At 45.5% G+C, this 23867-nt stretch overlaps 1 protein-coding gene across 3 annotated transcripts in view; it reads right to left on the reverse strand.

The window, feature by feature from the left end:
* Positions 1-23867, reverse strand: part of LOC142590601 (N-fatty-acyl-amino acid synthase/hydrolase PM20D1-like) — a 141278-nt gene that overhangs the window by 104753 nt on the left and 12658 nt on the right. For all 3 annotated transcript variants that reach the window (XM_075702915.1, XM_075702914.1, XM_075702913.1), the window contains exons 5-6: positions 17018-17137; positions 14848-14923 (exon numbers count right to left, since the gene is read on the reverse strand). In XM_075702915.1, coding sequence (XP_075559030.1) covers positions 14848-14923; positions 17018-17137 — 196 coding nt within the window. The remainder of the gene's footprint in view (positions 1-14847; positions 14924-17017; positions 17138-23867) is intronic.

The following is a 23867-nucleotide window of genomic DNA, read 5'->3' on the forward strand; positions in this document are numbered from 1 at the left end:
AGCGGAGCTAAAGTGGCAAAGCTACACCGCCGCTGCCAAGCGAGATCGCCAGCAGTGACGTCGGGCTGAGATCTGGGGTTCAAAAATGTTTGGCCCCGGTGTGTTAATAGGTAACTACAGTGCATAACTGAGTCATAAACACTATGATTAATGCATTACAAACACAAATACATAACATAATTTAGAAAGGCCTTGATGAACCCACGGGATTAACACAATGAACTGCTCATTGCACCCCTCCGTGATTACGCAAAGCACAGTGTGCGGCATTTCAAATAAACAATAGGGAGTTTTACAATAGGGGCCCCAATAGTTTGGGACCCCAAAGAGCTTTGCGGGTGTTAGCGTTGCGGCACGTAGGAGTGAAGAGCTTTAGAATAGGGTTTTACTTTTGCGGATAGCGTCTTGCGCTGACAACACCACTACGGCGTCAAAGAAAAGCTATTAGAAATAATTAAATAATATATACCATTTTATGATAGGAATAATAATTTTGACTTGCGTGTATTCGCGTTTAATTACGATTTAGAGGTTATTCTGTAAGCAGCAAACAATTAGTTGCGCTTAGTTTTGAGCAAACCAACTTTACTAGCCTTCACCAGCCAAGCTTAGCCGTGTTAGGCCTACGAGCCATAAAATCCACAATCGAATTCAAAATCAGCGGCGTCTAATGAGTCAATCTTCATAACACACGCTAGTTGAGAGAAAGCGATAACCGCAGTCACTTCTCCTAGCTTGCGAACCTAACGCGTCACCGCGAATCGAACCCAGTTTTGTGCTAGGTTAGAGCCGTCGCTTTGATGGGTGGCGCCATGTTTGCCGACGCAAAGCTTTTGGGACCGCTATTTAGGCTCCCGCTAAATCGGTGAAATAGCATTCCCAACGCAAAACCCAAACAGAGTTTGCGTTTTGCGCATGCGCAGTGGCTTCGACGCTATTTCTTTGGGGCCCCAAAACGTTTGGGGCCCCTATTCTAAAACTCTCTAATGTGATAATCCCAAGCCAAACGTGTGCGTAACCTCATTAAGAAACACCAGAACATAACCAATAATTGAGAAAGAGTTTAATAAACTGCCGGAATTAACGCAGCGATAAAAATACTGGGGCTGCAGATTTCAGATAGTAATATTTTTTCTATTTTCAATGACGATGTCAGCGAACTCTTGTTCATGGCTTAGCGACTGCACAGAGGTCACTCAGTTCAAGTATCCTGTCATATAGAATCGAATGTTTGGTATTCCTTTCCATATCACTGAAGTACCTAAGGCAGCATCCAGTAAAGTATTCCTTTGCCATTTCTTTTTTTCTCTGTTCTAGCTTAATAAGGGCCTGCATATGAACCACACCTTCCCATTTACCTCTGTCTCCTTGGTACTAATATGTATACAACTAATACTTCCTTTTTGCCCTCTTTATTTGGTAACCTCCCACATTTCTCAATATGTAATGACGTAATCTTGAAGCTCTGCTACCAGAAAAGCAAGTCAGTCTGTGCATTCAGTCTCTGCACAGATATTTTCAGGGTGCTTCCTGTCATTTGGCTGCCCGTGGTATCACAGCTGTGTTAACGGCACAGTAACGTAAAGAGAGTGTGTTTTGCCTGTAGATGAGACTCGAACTTTACAGCATTCTAACACTCTGTAGTGCTGTAATACTACATGCTGTTTCAACTAACTTGCACCAAACTTTAAATAAAAAGGTGCATCATATGTAAAAGCAACCACCGCAGTATTATTGACTGTCCTCTCATGCAACTCCAAATGTTGTTTACTGTGAGCTCAAATCATATATTATAAAAGTGAAATACCTAACGCTTAAAGTATTGATTTAGACACAAAGTATTCAATGAAGATGTTGTAGAGTGTACTTGCAAATGTCCAAATTAATTATTTTCATGAACATAGCTGTTGTGGTCTTATTTGTTTCAAGATTCCAAACAAAGCATACAAAATCTGAAAAAAGTGCCATGAAACCAGGCATTTGCATAGTGCATTAGTGCCCGTAAACATGCTTCAAATGAACGATCAAAACTGCTAATTGGGATAGTTGGAATGTTGGATTCATAGTTACAAAAATCCAGCGCAAACACAAGGGATAAAGAAGGAAATGCCAGAAGCAAATTAAATCTTGGGGAGGAGCGTTGACCTACAGAAAGCTGGAATATGCACTGGGTTGAGAGTCGCATCTGTTTTGAGTGAAATTTTCTGAGCAGAAATTAACTGCAGGCTAGAAGATAAACTTGGTGGTTTAATGCAGCGCATATTCAAATATGAATATGATCACTTGATAGTAAAGTCGAACCCACTTATAACAATATTCAAGTGGCACAAAAATTCCGTTGTTATAGCCGATATTTGTTTTAACCGGGTCGCATGGAAAAAAAATCAAAATGGGGGATTGTGTAGCTGTTTGGAGAAAACTATAATGGCGGGGAGGCCAGTTCTCCTCCCCACCGCCTTGGTCCAGCTTCTGACTGTGTTGACTCGTTTAACTGTTTAACTCTGCTTCCTGTGTGCTCCGATCACATGTTGTTAACAAGCTGCCGCTGTCGGCGTTCAAGAATTGCACAGAGGGGTCACGGGTGGCAAGTTATAAAGATGCTCCGCCGAGGCATCACTTTGGTTGCTGCAAAAGGCACCTTTTAAAAAATGCAGGAAGGTTGACACGATAGCATCCCAGCTTGAGGAATCCAGAAAAAATGCTGGGACGTGATCGGCACGAGCCTATTGCCACGTACTTCCCACTGGCTTGCATGAGAAAACCGCATGTCCGTCAGCCTTGCTTGCTTTGCGCGTAGCTAGCCAACATCCTTCTCCAAGGCATCCAGGTGCTTCATTTAGTGAAGCAGAAGGTCCCTCATGAAAACGCGCCCATAAGGGACTGAATCACCTACAGGACCTCCCGCGGGAACAATGTTGAGGCAGCCTGCCCATTTGCGTCATCACTGCCGTCGTCGCCGTCACTATCCGATGCAAGCACGTTCACGACAATCACATCAGTTAGAAGCATTTAGTTTCCAAATCTATAGCAGTGCGCTTCCTTTTGACTGGCTCATATGAGGGCCCAGAGTGCAACCTGGGAGCAGCGCCGGAAGCGTTGGATCGGAATGGATCGCATTGGCGCGATCCATTCGTGCTTCATTGGCGCAAAGCTACGGGCACAGCCCATTCGTGTTCGGAGGGGAGGAATGGTGAGGGGAGAGATGTGCGCGAGGCTGGTAGCGCGCGGTGGCCGTTAGGGTGGTGGGCAATCGTGCAGCGGCTCACATCTAACTTTTTTCTTTTTTTGTTTTCAAGGATTCTGCATTCCATTACCTTTCAGCAGAAACACCCAGCAGCCAGACTTCATCGTTACAACCGATAATATGGCATGGCAACATTGTAGTAAGCAGGTTATTTTCCCATAGAAAACATACAAAAGTTGGCGGTGCCGAAACTTTTCATTGTTATAATTGATATATTGTTAAAACTGGTATTGTTACATGTGGGTTCCACTGTAATCATCCACTTGATAGTGGAGAGGAAGAGAAAGAAGTGCCCAGGGCTCTTCGGTGCTCTGAGCCTCTCGCTGTTATGTAGTTTTTTACGGTTTTGCCGGTTTCGTCAATGCACTTTCATCAAGAATGAGCAAGAAGGTATAGTATAGTGTCTCCCCCTGCCAGATCTCCGTGTTATCATACATTTATGTTTAGCAGTAGTGCAGGTAGATGGCGCACCCCCATTCTGTCATGTGACGAGCTTGGACCAATCAGGAGGTGCCATCTGGCGAGTGGAGTCTTTTATGGTAATAAACGGCCGCTAGCCGGCCCAGTCCTAGTCCGGTTTTCATCAGGAGCAGTTAACTCCATGTCTCCCTCTCTGCGTCGGCGCTCGCCGCGCGTTCGCTGGGCGTGGGCCCCCACTTGCCTGCCACTGCCGACACAACATCTTTTGGCGACGAGGATGGGATTCCCGCTGCGGTTCCGACCGAAGCCCCGGGAAACCAACGAGCTTCGTAAGTGAAGCGTCCCTTCCTGTGTCTGCACGGCACGCAAACGCTGCCGACACACTTGGCGTCGCGAGGCTTCCGAGCCTAGGCCTTCTCGAACCCTTGGTTCTTCCTTGCCCCATTCCTGCTGTGAGCTCCGGCTTGTTTTCTGCACCATCTCCTGCACGCTACTGGGCATGGCTTCCTTTTCGGCGAACCTTCCCGTTTTTCTTGAATTGCCCGGGCCACCGTTAATTCCATGGTATCGATGGAAAAAAATTTTTCAGGCCCACCTCGAAGCGGCCGGTGGTGGCGACTGAATGGACGCGCGACGAGCGTCCGCGCTCGTCAGCGCTCTCGGGCGTGAGGGACAACGTACTTTGCAGACGAGGAGCAGGAAGCAGCAAGGCAGTTAACCGGCGCAGCGTCAGCGTCAAGCGAAGCAGCAAGGCAGTCGACCGGCGCAGCGTCAACGTCAAGTGATGCGGTCCCGCCAGCGTCAGAGTTCCAGAAACTCTTGCAGCGGCTTGACCGGCTGTTCGCCGCGTCAACAAATGTTCTGGCGGAGAGGCACGAATTCACCAGTCGATTCGAGGGAGAAGGATTCCTGGAATTCGTGACCGCATTGAAGGAGAAGGCGGTACAGTGCAACTTTGGCACAACCTACAATGAGCGCGTCCGAGACCAAATAATACATGGGGTAGCGAACGTCAGCGTTCGCGAAAAGTTACTAGCTCATGGTGAAACCCTGTCCCTGGACAAGGCAGAAGAAATTGGACGCTTTTTAGAAGCCTTTCATAGAGCGAACCGGGCGTTCGGCTCCGAAAATGTACGAAAAATTGAGGCATCTCAACTTGGCGTTTCGTCGACGGGCCAAGATGACAGACTTCTTCCGGGAAGCTGCCAAGATGGCCGACTTAGTCCGGCAGGCCATGAAGATGACAGACTTCTTCCGAGAAGCCGCCAAGATGACCGACTTCTTCCGAGAAGCCGCCAAGAGGGCCGACTTCTTCCGAGAAGCCGCCAAGATGGTCGACATTTCGCACACGGCTCCTCCGTTAACCGTGGTGCATGTGATCGGTGTGGCAGCAGGAACCATATCGCGTCTTACAGGAATTGTCCAGCAAGAAATCGGCGGTGCAACGCCTGCCACACGTTGGGCCATTTCGCTTCAGTATGTCGAAAGACCCAAACAGCGGTGTAACACGTCTCTTCCGCAGAGACGCTGTCGTCGTCAACTTCCGCAGGACAGCCGTCCGCATCTGTCTTGACGGTAAGCGCTTTTGAAACTAAAAAAGATTTGGAAGTTCCGGTCATAGTTAACGGCTTCTCCATGCGACTGCTGGTGGATACGGGAGCGTCTGTGTCATTCATGACGGCCGAAGATTTTATAGATCACTTTGGTCGACAGCACAGGCTGTCACAAACAACAGTGGACTTAAGAAATTTCTCCAAGCAACGCAACGACATTCAAGGCCTGTTTCAAGCCACTGTCCAGTTTTTCCAAAGGTCATGCTCCGTCACGTTCCACGTAACGACTACAGGAACATCACTGCTGGGTTTAGACGCCATCCAACGCTTGGGCATACAGATCGACGGTACGTCGCTGACATGTCGTCTACCATCGCTTTCTTCAGTACAGAGCCCCACAGGTGTGCCTCCGGGTTTTGATCACCTCTTCAGTGACGAGTTCGGTCTCAACAACTTTGTGCACCGAATTCATCAGCAGCAAGATGCGAAACCAGTATCTTCAAAGTTGCGCCGACTACCCCTGGCTCTCCGTGACCAGGTAACAAATGAATTGCAACGTCTCGAGGACTGCGACGTCATCGAGCGCGCCGAGCCTTCTGAGTGGGTGTCTCCACTCGCGGTGGTGCGCAAGAAGGATGGAACCATGCGGCTCTGTGTAGATCTATGGGAACAGGACAGTCTTGTGCCTCAAGTTCAAGAATGGGTCTTGCAGAAACAGTGGCAAACTAAGCAGTGTGTAGACAAATGTAGAGGTGCTCAGGCAACTCGTGTCAAGGTGGGAGACACCGTCAGAATTAGATTTAACAGGAAAGGATTTTTTGAGTACAGTAAACCTCGTACAGTTAAGGCCCAGGTAGGACCATCCTCTTTTGTACTCAGTGATGGGAAGACGTGGAATGCGTCTGAGTTAACCACAGTAGTAGATAATTCAAAACATAGTACATTGTCCACAACGGATAAAGATTTTTTGTACTCATATGCAAACTTGGATAGTCATTCCGATGACTCGTCTGTCGTGACATCGTCCTTTTATAGTCATAGGCATCAGCTAAGTAGTGCGTCTGACTGTATCACTTCCGAGTCTACACAGTCAGCAATCGTTTCTGATTCCGTGGGGGAATCGGTAGCATCCCAGGACTTGTTGGGACGTTGAGAGGAGCTTCCTGGGCAACCCTCTCCAGCTTTGAGCGACACCCACATTCCGTTGTCCAACCAGGGAGAGGGAAATAGCAGTGGGACGACTGGGTCTTTAAAGTCGATCGATACGCGTTGCAACCCCCAAAGTTCATCTGAGGTACGCACGCGTCCTCATCGTGACAGAAAACGGCCTCCGTGGCTCGATGGTTATGTTTCTTGAATGTAGAGCATTTTGCCGTCTTCGAAATGCCACGACTAGGGGCGTCGCTGTGACATTTAGGAGACAGTTCACATGTTTCGTTAACACAGGCATAAAATGTGTTCCTTGTTGCGGCGCAGTGAGTCTTGTGCCGTGTTCCTTGTCGGATTTTGTTTGAGTGACTGCCTGTGTTTTGGTGCCCAAGACTGGTGCACGTGTGCATGAACTTGGGCGGGAACGAACTGAATTGTCCTTGGACTTAAGTGCGCACCTTGTGTGCGCGTTTCACTGTATGCTTACTTGGTTTCCAGGGGGATGATGATGTGGTATAGTGTCTCCCCCTGCCAGATCTCCGTGTTATCATGCATTTATGTTTAGTAGTAGTCCAGGTAGATGGCGCACCCCCATTCTGTCATGTGACGAGCTTGGACCAATCAGGAGGTGCCATCTGGCGAGTGGAGTCTTTTATGGTAATAAACGGCCGCTAGACGGCCCAGTCCTAGTCCAGTTTTCATCAGGAGCAGTTAGCTCCGCGTCTCCCTCTCTCCGTCGGCGCTCGCCGCGCATTCGCTGGGCGCGGGCCCCCACTTGCCTGCCGCTGCCGACACAACAGAAGGCACTTGCACGACCACCCGAACAAGGTCAGCCGTCTACTTCATCGCTCACTCCATTGCTTCACCGCCAGCTCCATTGCTGGAAGAGCTCAGCACCTGAAGCCATGGACTCTGACAATGAATACACTGTAGCCACGGGCCATGGTACGAAGAAGAAGATGGACCAGATGTCGAGCAAGCAGGTTCCATCTAACCAGAGTAAGCAGCAATCTTTCATGGTTTTTTTTTGTGCTGCTTACAACGTTGCAAAACCTGAACAGTTTTTAACAGAATATTTTTAAAGTGTGGCCACTGAGCAAATCAACAAATTCCAGATCAACTCTCGAAAAAACATCCTGATGGTAGATGCAAAATATTCAACTATATTTAACAGAAGACTATTCCGCCATGAAACGGGAGTCCCATCCGTTCTTTTATTGATTACGGTAAGGAGTCAACGACTGGTGCTATTTCTGATGCCGACCTTGAAATCAAGACGTGGTTCTTATTAATCTGTTGAGTTGATCGGTGCGCATTCGTGAGATTCACCGCTTGGGGAACACTCAGTACCTCAAAATAGTATTTGCTTCATCGACTTTGCCATGTCTGTCAAAGTGGGGTACGTTATACATTGCGTCCGACCATGTGTCCAGAGGTCGCTGCAATGTCGGAAGCGTTTCAAGACAGGCCACGTACGCGCTGTGTGCCGAAATCAAGTGACCTGGTTGTGGTGGGCAGCATAATACCGCCCACTGTGAGACACCTTCATTGACATGTCCCAACTGTCCTGGCTCTCACCAAGCAACGTCGAAGGACTGCCTGAAGATGCAACAGGAAGTTTGTATTCTCCGAAAAATGGCAAGAGACAAATCTTCCCCTAGAGAGGCTGCTCAATCAGCTCGCCGAGACAGACAACACTCGCGTAAGAAGTGCCACCCAGTGGCTTCAGAAGACCCGCAGTGCAGGGCGCAGGGCCCAGGAAAACCTGTGCCTGTGCCGGCACCAAGGACAGCAACTGCGCCTACTGTAAATTTGTAGTCGCTGAGAACAGAAGGCAAACAATCGTCGCCGCTGGGTGGCACAAACACGGAGTGCCCTTTGCTGCCCTGTAGACCCGCTGGCACAACGCCATGCCGTAGTGTTCCTCTACGTCGAGGAGTGGGTGCTAAGGCCAGTAAAGCCGACGACCCCATAGGAAAGCAAGGAGCTAAAAAGAACAACAAGGAAAGCATTGAAGAAATGTTGAAGTACCTGCTAGAATCAATGTGTGTGATTCTCTGTAGTCGGCAGACTACAGCCGCTAAAAGGACCATGCATGTCCTCGACGTACAGGAGCAATTTATCACTGCTCTTTACATAACTTAAACCCTTTTCTGGGCACCTCTGCCGCTCACACAGGAGAAGCCCACACACAAGCTTCCTAGTTGCACATTTTTGCCAAGTTTTAATTGCACTGAGTCATGCTGTCGGAAAGTGAATGACACTTGAATTTCTTGGATTTTGTTGATAACCATGAGAATACCGAACTCGCCTTCGTTGTTGTGCCATCCCTCGTCCAGGGTTTACGGCCCCCCTCCCCCTGTGCAGAGTAGCAGGCTAGAGCACGTTAGCTCAGGCCAACCTTTCTTTGTCAGCCCTGAAATAAGTTCTCTCTCTCTCTTTAATTGATAGTAATGAGCAACTTTGGTTTTCTGAAAGACAGTACAATGGTCTGGGAGCACTTCAGGCATGAATCAAGAGTGCTACAGTTAACGCATGAAATGCCAGTCAATGGCGAAATCCAATTTTTAGATATTCATTTGAAGTTTCGAAATGAACGTGTTTGCTGGGCGTACCATCCAAGATCTGAAAAAATAATTCTTCCATTTAATTCAGGCCATTTGAAGAGAGTAGAAAAGAAATATTGCCTTTATGTGTCTTATGTCCTCGGTTAAGAAATCTTGTGCACATTACGCACATGAGAGCATTTTCACACATTAACGAATTTAGAACAAGCTGGATTTCCTGACAGTGCTATTACTGCTGTATGTGAAAAGCTGCTTTAAAAAATAAAAAAAGCAGATAAATCTTTTGCCAAACGATAAAAGAAAGGATAGAAATAAAAATATTTCATTGTCGTTCTGTACGTGCACAAAATTGCACGTGGTCCTAAGAATGTTGGTACGAGATATGGAGCTAACATGCTGTTTTCCTCAAGCCATAGGTTACAAAACATCTGTTTGTTAATTGACAAGTGCGCATCGAAATTGGCTGGCAAAAGAGGGCCTTGCCCGGTCCATTACATCAAGTAATTTGTTCCCTGTGCAGTAGGCATCATTTACAAGTTATCCTTATGGTGCAAAAAACTTTACATAGGACAAACTGGTAGATGCATTAACATGAGATTAAGGGAACATTTCACACCTTTCAGAAGCACTCCTATTTTGCCTGTGGATTCACACTGAAACAAATGCAGCTGTACACCAGAATTCAGCAGTTGCTCGATTTTGTATAAAAGCATGGACCAGACAACCCGTGAACTAACGAAGTCGTTTTTCATTAAGAAACAAAAAACACATGCATCAACCAGGAATCACTAACGTTACATGACAAAGATTATTACTACATTGATAAGTCGTTTTAGACTGCTCGTGCCGATCAACATTATGTCGTGCCTGCTGTTTCTGTATCTTCTTAGGATCCTGCATAATTGTCTGGCTTTGGTTTTTCTGCGGTCTTTGTTCTGTTTTCTTTACTTCCTTTTGTATGTGTATAAATTCAGGGTAGTATATACCAATAAAAATTCAGCTGTAAGGTAGCACTCATGTTGTGAATTTCTTTCTTTGTCTCTTGTTCTTGCGCAAAATTTTCGTAACCATGAATGATCTAAGCACCATGCAGACCAGATGTATGAATAGGCCATAACCAAACAAGACAGTTCAGAGGTAATGGTCCTGGCTTCTACTTTTGCCAAAATAATTTGTCTGCCAAAGAGATAGAGCAAGTGGAGCCACAGGATATACAGTCGAATCCACTTATAACAATACAATACAATACCGTTAATACAATACAGTCAAATCCACTTATAACAATATCCACAATAACAATACAGTCAAATCCACTTATAACAATACCGGTTTTAACAATAGATCGGTTATGACCATGAGAAGATGCTGTACTATCGACTGTTGTATGCTTTATACGATGAAACAGCCCATTTACTACAATGCCCCCATGTCGCATTATCAGTTATAATGATAAAATCTGGCTCCTGGGTAACCGCGCCAATGGTAATGAATTGCAAAATCCCCGAAAAGAAAAAAAATCTCAGTGCCCTACCACTCTGTGAAGAAGGATTACCAGCGAAGCTGTGTATGTGGGCCCCTTAATGGCAAACTGCAGCTCTGCTGCAGGTCAGCAAGGTATTGCACTATCTTCGGGATCAACCCACATGTGGGAAGTGCTTCAGTGAGTATAGCTATAGGGGCTTGTTGGTACAGCATACCTTTTTCTGTTGTTGCGCAAGCTGAATGACAAGGACAACAGAAAGGCACGCTTGACACACACAGCACTTCACTCCTGTTTCACCTCTGCTGCGGGTCGGCCCAGCATTTCACCATCTTTGGGATTCGCCCATGTAAAGGGATTGCTTAATGCCTGCATGACCTCCATTGCCAGTCCCCCCAGCATTCAACTATCTTCGGGATCGGACCATGTGTGGGGAGTTCTGTCCTTACACAGGGACACGATCCTGGGGGAACTGGCCCTTAACAGCTTCGCTGTAATTTGCTGTCGAATAGCCAAAGTCTTTGTGTTAATTAATTGATTAAATAATTAATGACGACAAACGTGGGAGCAGTGGCACAAGCGCGTTTGCGCGGTAATGCTGAGGGGCACCAACAAGCCAGCTGTGCAAGAATACGACGCTGGAGACAATCCTGCCGATGATAGTTTTGTGTTAACAGACGGACATGATCCTGGAGGAGTTAGCCTTTAACAGCTTCGCTGTAAAAAAGAAAAAGAGAAAGTTGAGCCGCTGCACCATTTTTTGCCGACAGCCACTGCGTGCTGATTTTACAGCCTTCTCCGCATTTCCAGCCTCATGTGCCTCTCTCCTGTGGCCCTTCCACCCCTTCGAACATGAATGGACCGTGCCAACTACATGTATGCCGACAGCTTTGCTCTTCCCCCAGATTGCTTGCTGGTCCTTCATTCAGCGCAGTTCTTCCACTAGAATAGGTCGCTCATTGTTGGGAGCATCTAAGTCATTCATGGCCACGTGGCTTCTCAGCCTCGTTTGACTCGCCGCCGAAACTGAAGATTTATCCGCCCGCTGATCATCGGCAATGAACGAAGTTGCCGGTGAAAAAGTGCACTGCCATAGATTTGGAAACGAAGTGCTTCTAACCGATGAGGCGATTGTCGTGAGCGTGCTTTCATCAGATAGCAACAGTGATGACGGAAGTGAAGGCGCGGTAGGGCAGGCTGCCTCAATGTTGTCCTCGCAGGAGGCCCTGCAGATGATTCAGTCTCTCTGGGTCTTCATTTTCGTGAGGGATCTTTGGCTACACTACATGGAGCATCTGGATGCCTTGGAGAAGGATCTTAGCAAGCTTCGTGTAAAGCTAGCAAGGTCGACAGATGTGTGGTTTTCTCGTGCAAGCCAGTGAGATGTATGTAGCAAGACGCTTGTGGTGATCTCGCCCCAGCATTTCTTCTGGATTTCTCAAGCTGATGGGCTGATGTGGCAACCTTCTCGCATTTTTTAAAAGGTCCCTGTTGGAGCCACCGAATTGATCGCCTTCGCAGAGCTTGCATGTCACTTGCCGCCCATGACCCCTCCGTGCAGTTGGTATAGCAGTGCCATTCTTGAACGGCGACAGCCAGGGCTTGTTACATGTGATTGGAGCGTGCAGGAAGCAGAGTAAAACAGTCAAACAAGTGAACACAATCAGCAGCTGGATGGAGGAAGGTTATGGGGAAGGGCACTGGCTTCCCCGCCATTAGTTTTCTCACAACAGCTCTGCCATCTGCATATTTTAATATCTTTTCATGCAACCTGGCTATAATAATTATCGCTTATAATGATGTAATTTTTGTGGCACTTGAATATTGTTATAAGTACATTCGACTGTAGTGACAAATAGTGCGTAGAAATACTTGAATCCATGCCAGCTGTTTGCTGTTGGCAGACTGCATGGTTCAGGAGGTTATGGTGGTGGATGGTGATGCATACGAAATGACTGTTGTGGCCATCACCTTGCAGACATAATTTTTGCTTGAGGCCTATTTACTATGCTCAGTCTGTGTGCAGCATTAATAATTCATTTGAAACGTGCTTGAGGGCACTAAAGTCGGTGTGTGCAAGCGCCTTATCATGCATAAAATTTAGGATTTCACACTTCTTTTTTTGAAGACCCCCCGCCCCCCGAAATATTGAAACTACAATAGCTCTCAATATCAAAAGCATTCAATTGGATATTTTTCAATGTGATCTTCAACTCTTTTAGTGAAGGTTTGCATTTTAATCAGTACACCCTGTATACGCTCCATGCACGTGAAAATGTCACACATGGTCAGAAGTAGGATTTTTTTACAGCACAGGCCGTATATGGCTAGGGTTGCGTGCATTGTTGTTCTCCATGAACAAAAACTATCATCAATGGCTCATACAGCCGTAAGCATTCATGCTCCAATAAGCAAGCGAAAAATGCAATGGCTCATAGCCCCGTAAGGCAGAGGCTACAAGCACTCAGCTAAGTGAAGCGAACAGTGCTTATATTCTTTCTAATCACACATACAGCATACAGAACAACATGCTGAAAACTCTCATACCCCATGATCAATGGCTCGTATCCCTGTGAGCAATGTCTCATACCCCAGTGAGCAATGGCTCAAGCCCCCGTGAGCAATGGCTCAAGCCCCCGTGAGCAATGGCTCAAGCCCCCGTAAGCAATGGCTCAAGCCCCCGTAAGCAATGGCTCAAGCCCCCCTGAGCAATGGCTCAAGCCCCCCTGAGCAATGGCTCAAGCCCCCCTGAGCAATGGCTCAAGCCCCCTGAGCAATGGCTCAAGCCCCCCTGAGCAATGGCTCAAGCCCCCCTGAGCAATGGCTCAAGCCCCCCTGAGCAATGGCTCAAGCCCCCCTGAGCAATGGCTCAAGCCCCCGTGAGCAATGGCTCAAGCCCCCGTGAGCAATGGCTCAAGCCCCCCTGAGCAATCGCTCATACCCCCCTGAGCAATACATACCCCCTCCTGAGCAATACACACCCCCTCCTGAGCAATAGCTCATACCCCCCTCCTGAGCAATAGCTCATACCCCCATGAGCAAGCAAAAAATGCAATGACTCATAGTCCTGTAACGTTCATGGCTACTCAATTAGCGTGAATTAGCTGCAGTGACACTACCCCTGTAGGCTTTGTTGGTCATTTTAATGTGAATGTGTCAGTACCGAAAAGGGAGTGGTTTACGCATTCCGTTTTCCAGAAATATTCCTTTGGATACCACACTGGTCCGGCCAAACCACCCACCCAGCAGTGTACATGCATCGATTTGATTATACAGGAATGTGATTTGCAGTTGCGAGTGAAATAATGACCACCGGCCAAAGCAATAAATCAGTGTGCATACTTTTCATCACAATGACCACTGATCAAGACAATAATTTTGTACCTTTGTTCAAAATCATGTATCACCTCCGTGTCATGTGCTAAACAGCTTTGCTGGTCAACCACCTTCACAAAGTGGAATGGCTCATTATTTTTTTCCCATTTTTTTTATCTGTCTGACTTCCCTTCATTACTACTTTCATAACTTTATTCGCTATCGAAGGCCTGTTTGGTTTTCATTTATCAGGAATGCATTTTGAAAGGACATGCTTTTTTAGTATGTCCTAGTAAGCTCTTAAAGGTATTCTAAGCTCTTTAAGGTATACTGCACAAACCTTGAATATTTTGATAGTTTATTTCGGTTTTTAAATGCATACATCACCATCGTCAGCAGCCTGGCTACGCCCACTGCAGGGCAAAGGCCTCTCCGATACTTCAACTATCCCGGTCATGTGCTAATTGTGGCCATGTTGTCCCTGCAAACTTCTTAATCTCATCCATCCACTTAACTTTCTGCCGCCCCCTGCTACGCTTCCCTTCTCTTGGAATCCAGTCCGTAACCCTTAATGACCACCGGTTATCTTCCCTCCTCGTTACATGCCCTGCCCATGCCCCATTTCTTTTTCTTGATTTCAACTAAGATGTCAATCACTCGCGTTTGTGCCCTCACCCAATCTGCTCTCTTCTTACCCCTTAGTTGCAGCAATGGCATAGAGGTAGAGCATCCGCCTTGCGTGCAAGAGGACTGTGGTTCGAATCCTAGTGCTGCGAAATTTTTCACCGGATTAAAAAAAAATCCACGTGTTGACAAAATTTCATAAACAGGCCTGGAGTGCAGCCTGATCCTGGTGACCAGAACCGGTAACGCACTCCCTCACCAGAGCAGGATTGGCCACCCTGGTGCAGTACCTGGCCACAACCTCGTATATGAATAGAACAATCCTATCAATGCATACATATGTGCATAAATTCTAAGAAAAGGAAACGAAGATTGCTTGAAAGAGTGATGTGTTTCATTCTTCGCCTATATAGTTAGTGCTGCTCTAGCACCAATTGCCTACGACTGATTTCTCATTTGAGCTTGCCAAAGTGTTAAATTTTGGCTAGAACCCACCTCTGGAGCCAGGGCAGTGAAAATCTCGGCCACCATTGAGCGGCTCAGCTGGGCAGGCTGGCACTGGCCATGGAAACTGCATGGGACAGGATGTTTCACTTAATTGAACCAAAACCAATGCAAGTAGGACTAGTTGGCAATCATCCTCATCTCTGACTTGCAGGACAAATGCCTTTTCTGAGAATCTGGCAGTCAAAATGCCATTGATTGGGTACCAAGTGCAGGAGTTTGAGTGTTACGCTGACTGGTACATTTTCTAAACAGCCGCAATTTACCAGTGCAGTATGGACAACTTTATGGTATGTGACTGAGCTTCATTTGATGGGAGCAATATCACATCCGCTGATATGGAAGCTTTAAAGCTTGTAAAGATTCCATGGTTTCAACACGGGAAAGGGGAGTGGGGAGGAATAGCGCACATTTTTCTTGATGTTTACCCTCAAGACAGGCATCTTGTGGGATACATGCACATGTTATTAATGGCTATTTAATGTTAGAACACATAAGCAGCAAGTTTTGAACAGTACAAACTGACAGAAAAGATACCATTTTTAGATTGCAGTTGCCTTTTTCAGCAACTTCCTTGTTGGTAATTTCGCCTGCTTCAAGAACTTATCTGAATCAGCCTCCTCTAAGCAGGTGCCCCTCAGGTGTCTCTTTAAAATGACAAGACTTCTAAGTGTACGACTGGAGACCAACAAACAAAACGTCTTCATGAGCAAACTTTAACTGTTGTGACGTGGTGGAACATTGTACTACGAAGCAATACTAGAGACAAGAACATTAAGAACTAGGACACTAGGACACACATGCTGTACTTCATGTGTGCCTGGTGTGGAAGTTTCTCACATCTACATCCGTAGTATTGCTTCACAGCACAGTGTTCAAAGTATGTACATAACAGCACTCGAAAGTGAACCTGTAGGCATTTGACAAGCTTGTATAATTGAGAAACAACTGCTTTCAGTAAGTGTCAGGTGCACCATGACAATGACAGCAATGGAACAGGTGAACAGCATGCCACCAGATACAGGTATGGTGCTTTGTTAGTTGAATTGAAGAAGTCTGATGCTATCGCATTGCCCTTTGCTATAAGAGATGAACTTGGTGGAACTGGCCAAATAATAATTATAGGCTGCCTAAAAGCAAACTACCCTCACTTATTGAAAAGAAATCATTCAACACAAGTTATCTGTCCAGTGCACTCGGTCAAAGACTGGTGCCTGTGCGTAGCAATCACAGCTTTCATGCAACAAAATAGACAGCTTTTAGCATAACATATAGCAGGAAACACAAAGAGTTAACGCTGCATGCTCCACACAGCGTACGCGCTATACTTGAATCGTGCTGGAGCTCTTAAGTATGTACGCTATTTTCTGGATTTAGCGTTCAATGCTAACGCACATAAGGGGAACCTTACGTAGGGCAACATGGCATCACTTCAAGCCACCTGCTTCGGATCTATTGAGCCACTGGCCTGCCCTATTCGGCTCATTCATTCCCCACTAGTGCTCGTATTTGCTTTAGGTTTGTGTGACGGTGCTTCCACAGGGGCATACTGGTGACACAAGAGGGTTGTTTTCTATATACAACCTCAATTAGTGTCACAGTAGGCTTAACAAGAGTTTGCTCATGTTTGCTGTAGCCACGTCGAGATGGTGCCAAAGCCTGCATTTCGCTCATTCACTCGGTTAAAAAAATACGGCCACAAGTCAAGCCAACGTGAGTCACGTTTTCTGCAGTAAAGCAGAGTGTGGCCGACGCTGTGGACACGATGCGCGTGCACTTTACGAATGAAAATAATAGGAACTTCCTGAAGGAGGTGTTTGCCTTGAATTAATTCGCGCAGGCGTCGAGATGGGCACCATATACGTTTGCGTTAGCGTTGCCCACTCACGCGAATGCAAGCATATTATGCTGTACTAAAGCTGTCTAATACAATTCCAAACTGTTCATACTTGCATCAGTATCTCTTCCTCAAAACTGAAGTAATCATAAATCTTATAGGAGGATGCTCGCTGTGCAGCATGAGGTAGACCAATGACGGTAAACAATTATATTTCCAAGGCCTCCATCCAAGCTGAAATCATTCCCAAAATAGCACTGGTTTGGTGTTCCCGTTATCATCGACATATAGGTAAGGCCCAACAGCCCAGCCTGATGTCCTCACCCAGAGAGTGCCTTGCACAGCGTAACGATCGCATTGTTCGCAGGTGGCGCTGCTGAGTGGCCGCTGGTACCACGTGCCGACACCTTAGCCATGATGGAGCCTTTCTCTGTCACTGCCACCCTGTGTCGAGAGAAGCATGGGGCTGTGTGGTAGGGGAATATTTATTTATATTGTTTTTATTTAGACACACATTGTTTGAAAAGAAGGGGCTAAAGGCAGATGCCTAACAAAGGCCCCCCCTACCTGTACGTTGCCAAGAGGAGAAAAGCAACAAGCACACAACGAAACAACACAGAAACATCAAGAACAGCAAAAATTCAACGCAAATGGTAAATACAAAACCTACAAGAAGCAAAAATTGTTCAGCCATATATACCTCACAAGACGAGTAACAGCATGTACCATATTTATTTGAATATAAGACGAGGTTTTTTTCCAGGCTCCTTATCCTCGAAGTTACCCCATGCCTTACCCTAAATTTTGCCTTTAAATCTGGCTTCACAGCAGTGTGAGCTACGATACCGTGAAGCCACATAATAAAACGAAATTTTCACTGCCGTGGAGCCACACCTACAGGCTAAATTTACAAATAACTCACATTCCATGTGTTGAAGACCCCTTCCCTCCAATTCCACAGTCACCATTTTGTGCTTTGGCTGTGTTAGTAGTTCAGTATTTCAGGCAGTCCCCACTGAGCCTGAATAGCCATTCAGCTACTTTCTTCCACCTTATATTAGTGTGCGTACTTTAGTTCTTTAAAGGGAGACTAAAGGCAAATAACTGTTTAAATACCATTCCAGAAACATCGCAACACTTGTTTCGTGCCGAGACTTAGTTTATGAGAAAATTACATCCAAAGGTTCCGAATACCTTTTAAAAATTTAAATCTCCCGCCACCCACCTGCGGGAGTGAGGACGTTGCATACGCCATTACCGCCCCTTGCTGCCATTGGTGAGCAAAACGGCTCCTGACAGACAGCGGCACCAAGCACAGACAGAGCGGTGGATTCGACGCTGCAGCTGCTTTTTGGTGAAGGGGCGTCAACCGTTCAGGCATCCCCGACATCACATGAAAGTTGAATTCTCTGCTACTTGCAGTTTGCGCAAGTTTCGCAAGCCAACAAAACCAGCGTAGCTCTATGCGATAACGACACTGCTGAAATGTGAAAGCATGGGTGACGCAGAGTCGAGCGAAAGTGAAATCCTTCGACCACTCGTGTCATTGTCAAGGGTAGCTTCAATTAGTTCCTTGTTTCTAAAAATGAATTAGGACTGGATAAGTAGCATTTTATTTCACCTTCTAATACAATACAATGATGTTTTTTGCAATGAGTAGTTAAGTACTAGTGACAGAATTTAATTAAGAAGTGCTTTCGTCATCGGACAACTGCTCGAATGTCACGGGGGAGTCTCTAATTGTGTCCTGCATTTACCTCAGTTTCTCTATCCCTGTTCGCGACAATATTGACACCTTAGAGATTCTCAAGCAATACCTTGACTTAATATTTGCCTTTAGTGTCCCTTTAACAGTGTCCCCTAACTGCACCCTGGCCTTATAATCATGACTGAATTATAATTAATTAAATATAATATATATAGTACCGCTTTCCCAAAATCTTCTACCACAGAACTATACATGGCAGAGGGCTCCAAAACAAGCAGGGGTGCGCAAATGGTACAGTAAAGACTTTTAATTCATAGTTGTGAAAACTGGTAAAAATATTGAAATAAGCAGTGTTTCGAGATAAGTCACGTGAACTTGTTGTGGGCCTCCCAATTTGGAAACTCCTTACTGTCGACGCCGTCAGCAGTCGATATGTGTGGTACAAGACCGTGTAGAGTGGTGCCAGGTGACTTGATGCGAATTTTCTGCTTTTGTCTGTCACGCAGATTGGCCTTAACGAACCGATGATGATTCACAGAAACCACCTGCCTTAAAAGAAAAAAAAAAGTATTTTCTGGAAAAAAGACTGGAAAGCCATGTTTTCTAAGCAAAAGAAGATCACCATTAAGCATAGTATGGCCTACTATTAATCTGGAAACCCTATTAGTGTTTAGACCAACTTCACTACTTCTTCAGCTTCAGAGGAAATAAAGCACGTAAGTCTATTCGACAGACAGTTTATCGATAAAAAATGTTTTCCAGATCTTCCTATACAAACTGAGTTATTATCTGTGCTGGCATACCAATTTGGTGTTCCCTTTATAAAGAATAGAGCATACTATGCATCTAGATTCATAGGTAGCTAAGTTACTGATAGCTAGCAAGATCCCTGTTAAGTAATGTGATTAGCCTCCTGAGCATTTGCAGTATACTGTGCTTTTTGCACAAAGTTTACAAACATAAAGCTTGGTCAAAAGCGTGGTAGTTTGGGCGAGTTGGTATGTCACGACTTTTTTGGGCTTGTAGCGTAGCTCAGAAAGAGCAAAAAGGACGGTGGAAGGGGTTCTCCGTTCTGTTCTCCATTCCCTTTCTTTACCCCTTCCGCCTTCCATTTTGCTCTTTCTGAGCTGCGCTACAAGCCTAAGAAATCGTAAAGGTTGGTATTAAATTTTCTGATATTCTACTCAATATTTGGCTTTTCTTTCCTGAGTCAATTTGAAATCTACTATTCGAAATTCGCACACTCTTTGTCGATGCTGTGTCTGCGGAGATGAAATTTGTTGTACATTTGCTGCAATTTTATGTTTAACCCTTTCAGGGCAGATTTTTTTCGCCATATGCGACCGCCCAGAGTCGATTTTTTTCTTAAGGAGTTATATTGAAAAAAACTTACTGGAATTTTTCTACAGTAACCGTAAAGTGAGAAAAAAAAATTTTGCGTTGGTATATATGTACTCTTCATTCATGAATAACAACAGTAAAAAAGGAAATAAACTTATGAGAATTGAAAATTTGATGCATTCTTCAAGGCTTTGAAAATGTGCACACGAGAACATTTCACAAGACTCAAATGCTTCAGCTCTTACACAAATATGTACATCCATAACGTAATCGAACTGCGTAGGTACACGCACTCAAGAAAACTGTGTGCTTGTGTGCCCATCAAAAAAGCAAAATGTGTGACAAGCTTCCGCTAATCTTCATCTTATTGCCAACCAGAGGCATTTAGTTTTCGCGAGTCTCAAAAGAAAAAAAAAAACAACGGAAATGCATGCACGGCAGCATCCTCCCTATGGGCACCCCAGTGAGCATTGAACGAGCGAGAAACAAGCGGTCGCCCTTTGAACAAATAGTAATGAGATAGCCATCACTTTTGCAAGTGCAAGAAGGCAAAACCACCCGCGGAACAAAGCCCAATCCGCCACCCGCCCGCGCGCATCATTGCGCGAGCGGTACTACAAAGACGCGCGGGAGCGAACTAGCAGCGCTAAAACAAACCATGCAACGAAAACCGAGAGAGTGAGGCGCGCGAAATAAATTCCCTGTATTCCCACATAGTGGCAGCACATGACAGAAAAGAAAAAGTTAGGAAATTGGCGCGCTTTTTAAACACACAGACGGCACCGTAAATATACGGCAACAACCGTTATACGGCAACAACCGTTTAAGACTTCGTTTGTGGCGCCGTATATTTACGTCATTGACCCTCAAAGGGTTAAGTGCGCACTTTTGATGATGCAAAATATTGGAAAACTATTTCAAATATATTCATATTTACAAAAAGTGATTGTTTGATTCGAAGACCGAATCAAATAGGACAATATTCGATTCATTAATCAAACATTTCAAATATTTGCACGCCCCTTATAAAAGTCAGTGGGATCAGTAATTCTTATGAACAAATTTGTGCAGTGTGACCATGCAAAAGAACCTTTAATCTGACCGCAGACATCAGACTGAGGTTGACCATGGTAAAACAAAGCAGAGTGCCGACACAGTTATATTTAATAATGACAACCTGCCACAGCTGAAGAGCCTCGCATGCTTCCACAGGGATCCACGAGCGAAATTCCAGCTTTTAGCAATCCCAGCCTGTTCTTGGCACTACATTATATTGCCGCAATCTATTCGTACATAAAGAGTGCTTTCCCAAGCTGCTAGCTGCACGTCACAAGTCGCACAACTGGCCGACGCACTGAGCACTGACAGGTGTCCAAAGCGACGAAGCACAGATTCTGCAGCTGCCTTGCAAGCTCGGCACCAAGTACAGTTTACCACGAAAGTACACAGACCCCTGATCTCGTCACTGTAGCCTGCCGACGTGTGTATCGTAGCCGAGGACACCAGCTTCTGCCACTGACGAGAATAAGGCCCAATCTGTTCACCAAGTGTTCAGCAAGTGTCACGTATAAGCGAAGCTGGTAGTGCACTCCAGTGACTACACTCCATTTCATGCATGAGGTGCAACGCTGTGGAAGCTATGCAAGAAGTGTGGTCACCAACATTTATCACTCCACATGTTCCTTCTATGCTCAGCTGCACGCCTGCAAAGTTTGCTCATGCGAGCATACACGTGAGGCTGCCACTATTAGGCTGCAAATAATGAATATCGGGGAAAAAATGACGAAAAGCAAATTGATTCAAAACAATGTGTTAGCAGTCGTATGAGTACATGGTTCGCTCGTTTCTCAAGATATATAATTTTTTTTGTTTGTTCAGAACCGAGCCTATTATAAGGATCGTTTTCACAAAAATTGGCTAAGAACACCCAACTATTTCTAAGCGCCAACGCAGCCACCGCAAAAGGTATCTCTAGCATCCATAATGTTCCACCTGATGTACAAAACAGACTATAGACTGGTGGCATTGACACTTCTGCACCTAACTGCATGGGTTCCCATGCATTCTGCTGATAGTGCCAGTAGTTGTTTGGAATGGTAAAGATAGCAGCAGGAGCTGAATTATTTGGCTCTTTTCTACTAAGATTAAAGCAAATAAACGAGTTGACCTGTATACATATATACAATACGGTTACATTACGTTTATACAACACCTGCACAATAACAAAAAACAAAAGTCATTATATGTACTACTATGCCAAGGAGGCTTGACGAGCCATAAAAGATACAAAAAATGAAGAATTACCTTCATGTATGCGCTTGAGCTCACCATAAAGAAAAAATTTATTTCTGCGGTTTTAGATGCCAAAAGAGCTTGGCCATAACATTCAGAACTTGATGGCACCTGCTTAGTGTAGTTAATTTTTTATCCCTAAAGATGAACTATGTTGCACTCTAAAAAAGCCAAAGGGTAAATTTAGTAAAGTTTCATAAAATCCTTGTGTGCCACAAATCCTCAAATACAAGAAAATTCTTGAAATCCATGATGTCACACTGATGCAGCAGCGCTGGTTAAAGAAAGTTGAAGTATCACCTTAACTTTCTTTTCTATTTTAATCAGCTTCTCACTGTGAAATTAAAGAAGATACAGCCTCGAAAGAATACTTTATCAGTGTAAACTGATAAAGGTCCTGTAAGCCGGGTCATAACACAAGGGCATAATGAGCACAATATTTGTATAACGTTCACTGGGAAGTACCTACTGATGAAAAAAGCCTTCTGTGAACATTACAAACATCATCACAAACAAGATAACCCTAGGAGGAGACAGGACAACATGCCTGTGCCGTCTCTTCATTGTATCATGCTGTCTGTACTAAGGGTTATGAAGAATGCCCGTCAACTTTCCTAGCAATGCAATCGATGGCACTCATTTCCAAGCAAGAATTACCAGAATTAGCTTGTACGGCTCCCTTTGGTTTCCAACATCGAATTCGCATGCTTGAATCCTCCAATATTGTCAAGAAAGATCTGGCAGCACAGCATTTCAAATGAGGCTCCAAAGGGAGTGTTCATTTATGACAGCACCTTCAACATGGAACAAGAACAAACAAATTTTGTAACTTGTATCATTATTTTCTTTGGCTACAACCTAAATACATACACAGCTGCAATCCACTGCTCTCCAACTCAAAGACAATTACATATTATACACCAGCAAATTATTATTGCACATTTTTATGGTGTAATGGCACAGGCAGTCTTGAACGCAGTGTCGTGTTCATGTAAAGTTGGACAGCATGGCTTCTGGGTGGCTAGATCCTGCAACGCAGGCGACCGCTGTTGACACAGCAATTGCAAACTGCCCACACTAATATCTGTACTCTCATCCCCTATCTGGCTAATTTTCACACCTCAAGATTGAGCTACCATGCACAAGGGCCAACAAAAAGCACCGAGCTTGCCCACCGCACGCTTCGAGCCCTCACTGATATATGCCAGCGGTTGTCAGCTGACAGCGCAAATCGTACTGTCAGCCATGCGCTAACGTATTGCTATTAACAGATCTCATTCTGTACTTCGTGTTCGCTCAATAAATCTTCTTTCGATACTAACCCAATAATTTTAACAATTTGCCAGTGATGCGAGATATGTTTTCACAAGTTTCTACTGTACGCTGGTTTGCCTATATACATTCCAAGCAGCATGAATACACATTCAGTTATGTAGGTAAGAAAGCCAGTCTAAAGGTACATCCCCACTTGCGGAAATAAGCGCAAGCAAGGTGGTGCTTAAAAACGCGCGCCGCGTTCCGAAGTCCACACCACAGCACAATCACGGTTGCGGAGAGTGGCAGGCAGGCGAGAGTTCTCGCCCTCTCTCAAGATGCCTCGGGAGCCCATGAAAATTCCTGTGCATTTCAGTCGTTGTTCTTCTCCGGCTGCTGCGACATGGTGCGCGCCGGTCGGGCTCGCCCATGAGAGCATTCACCTCACCGCCTACGTGACGACTTTGACGCCTCTGGTTGGCTCGCTCAGGTTTGTGGAAACGCAGCACGGCGAAATAATGGGTTTGGGACCCTTCCTCGCGCTACAGAGAATTCTTGCCACAAAAGCACCTTTCGTGG

The sequence above is a fragment of the Dermacentor variabilis genome, chromosome 8, assembly GCF_050947875.1.
Source record: "Dermacentor variabilis isolate Ectoservices chromosome 8, ASM5094787v1, whole genome shotgun sequence".
NCBI lineage: Eukaryota > Metazoa > Arthropoda > Arachnida > Ixodida > Ixodidae > Dermacentor > Dermacentor variabilis.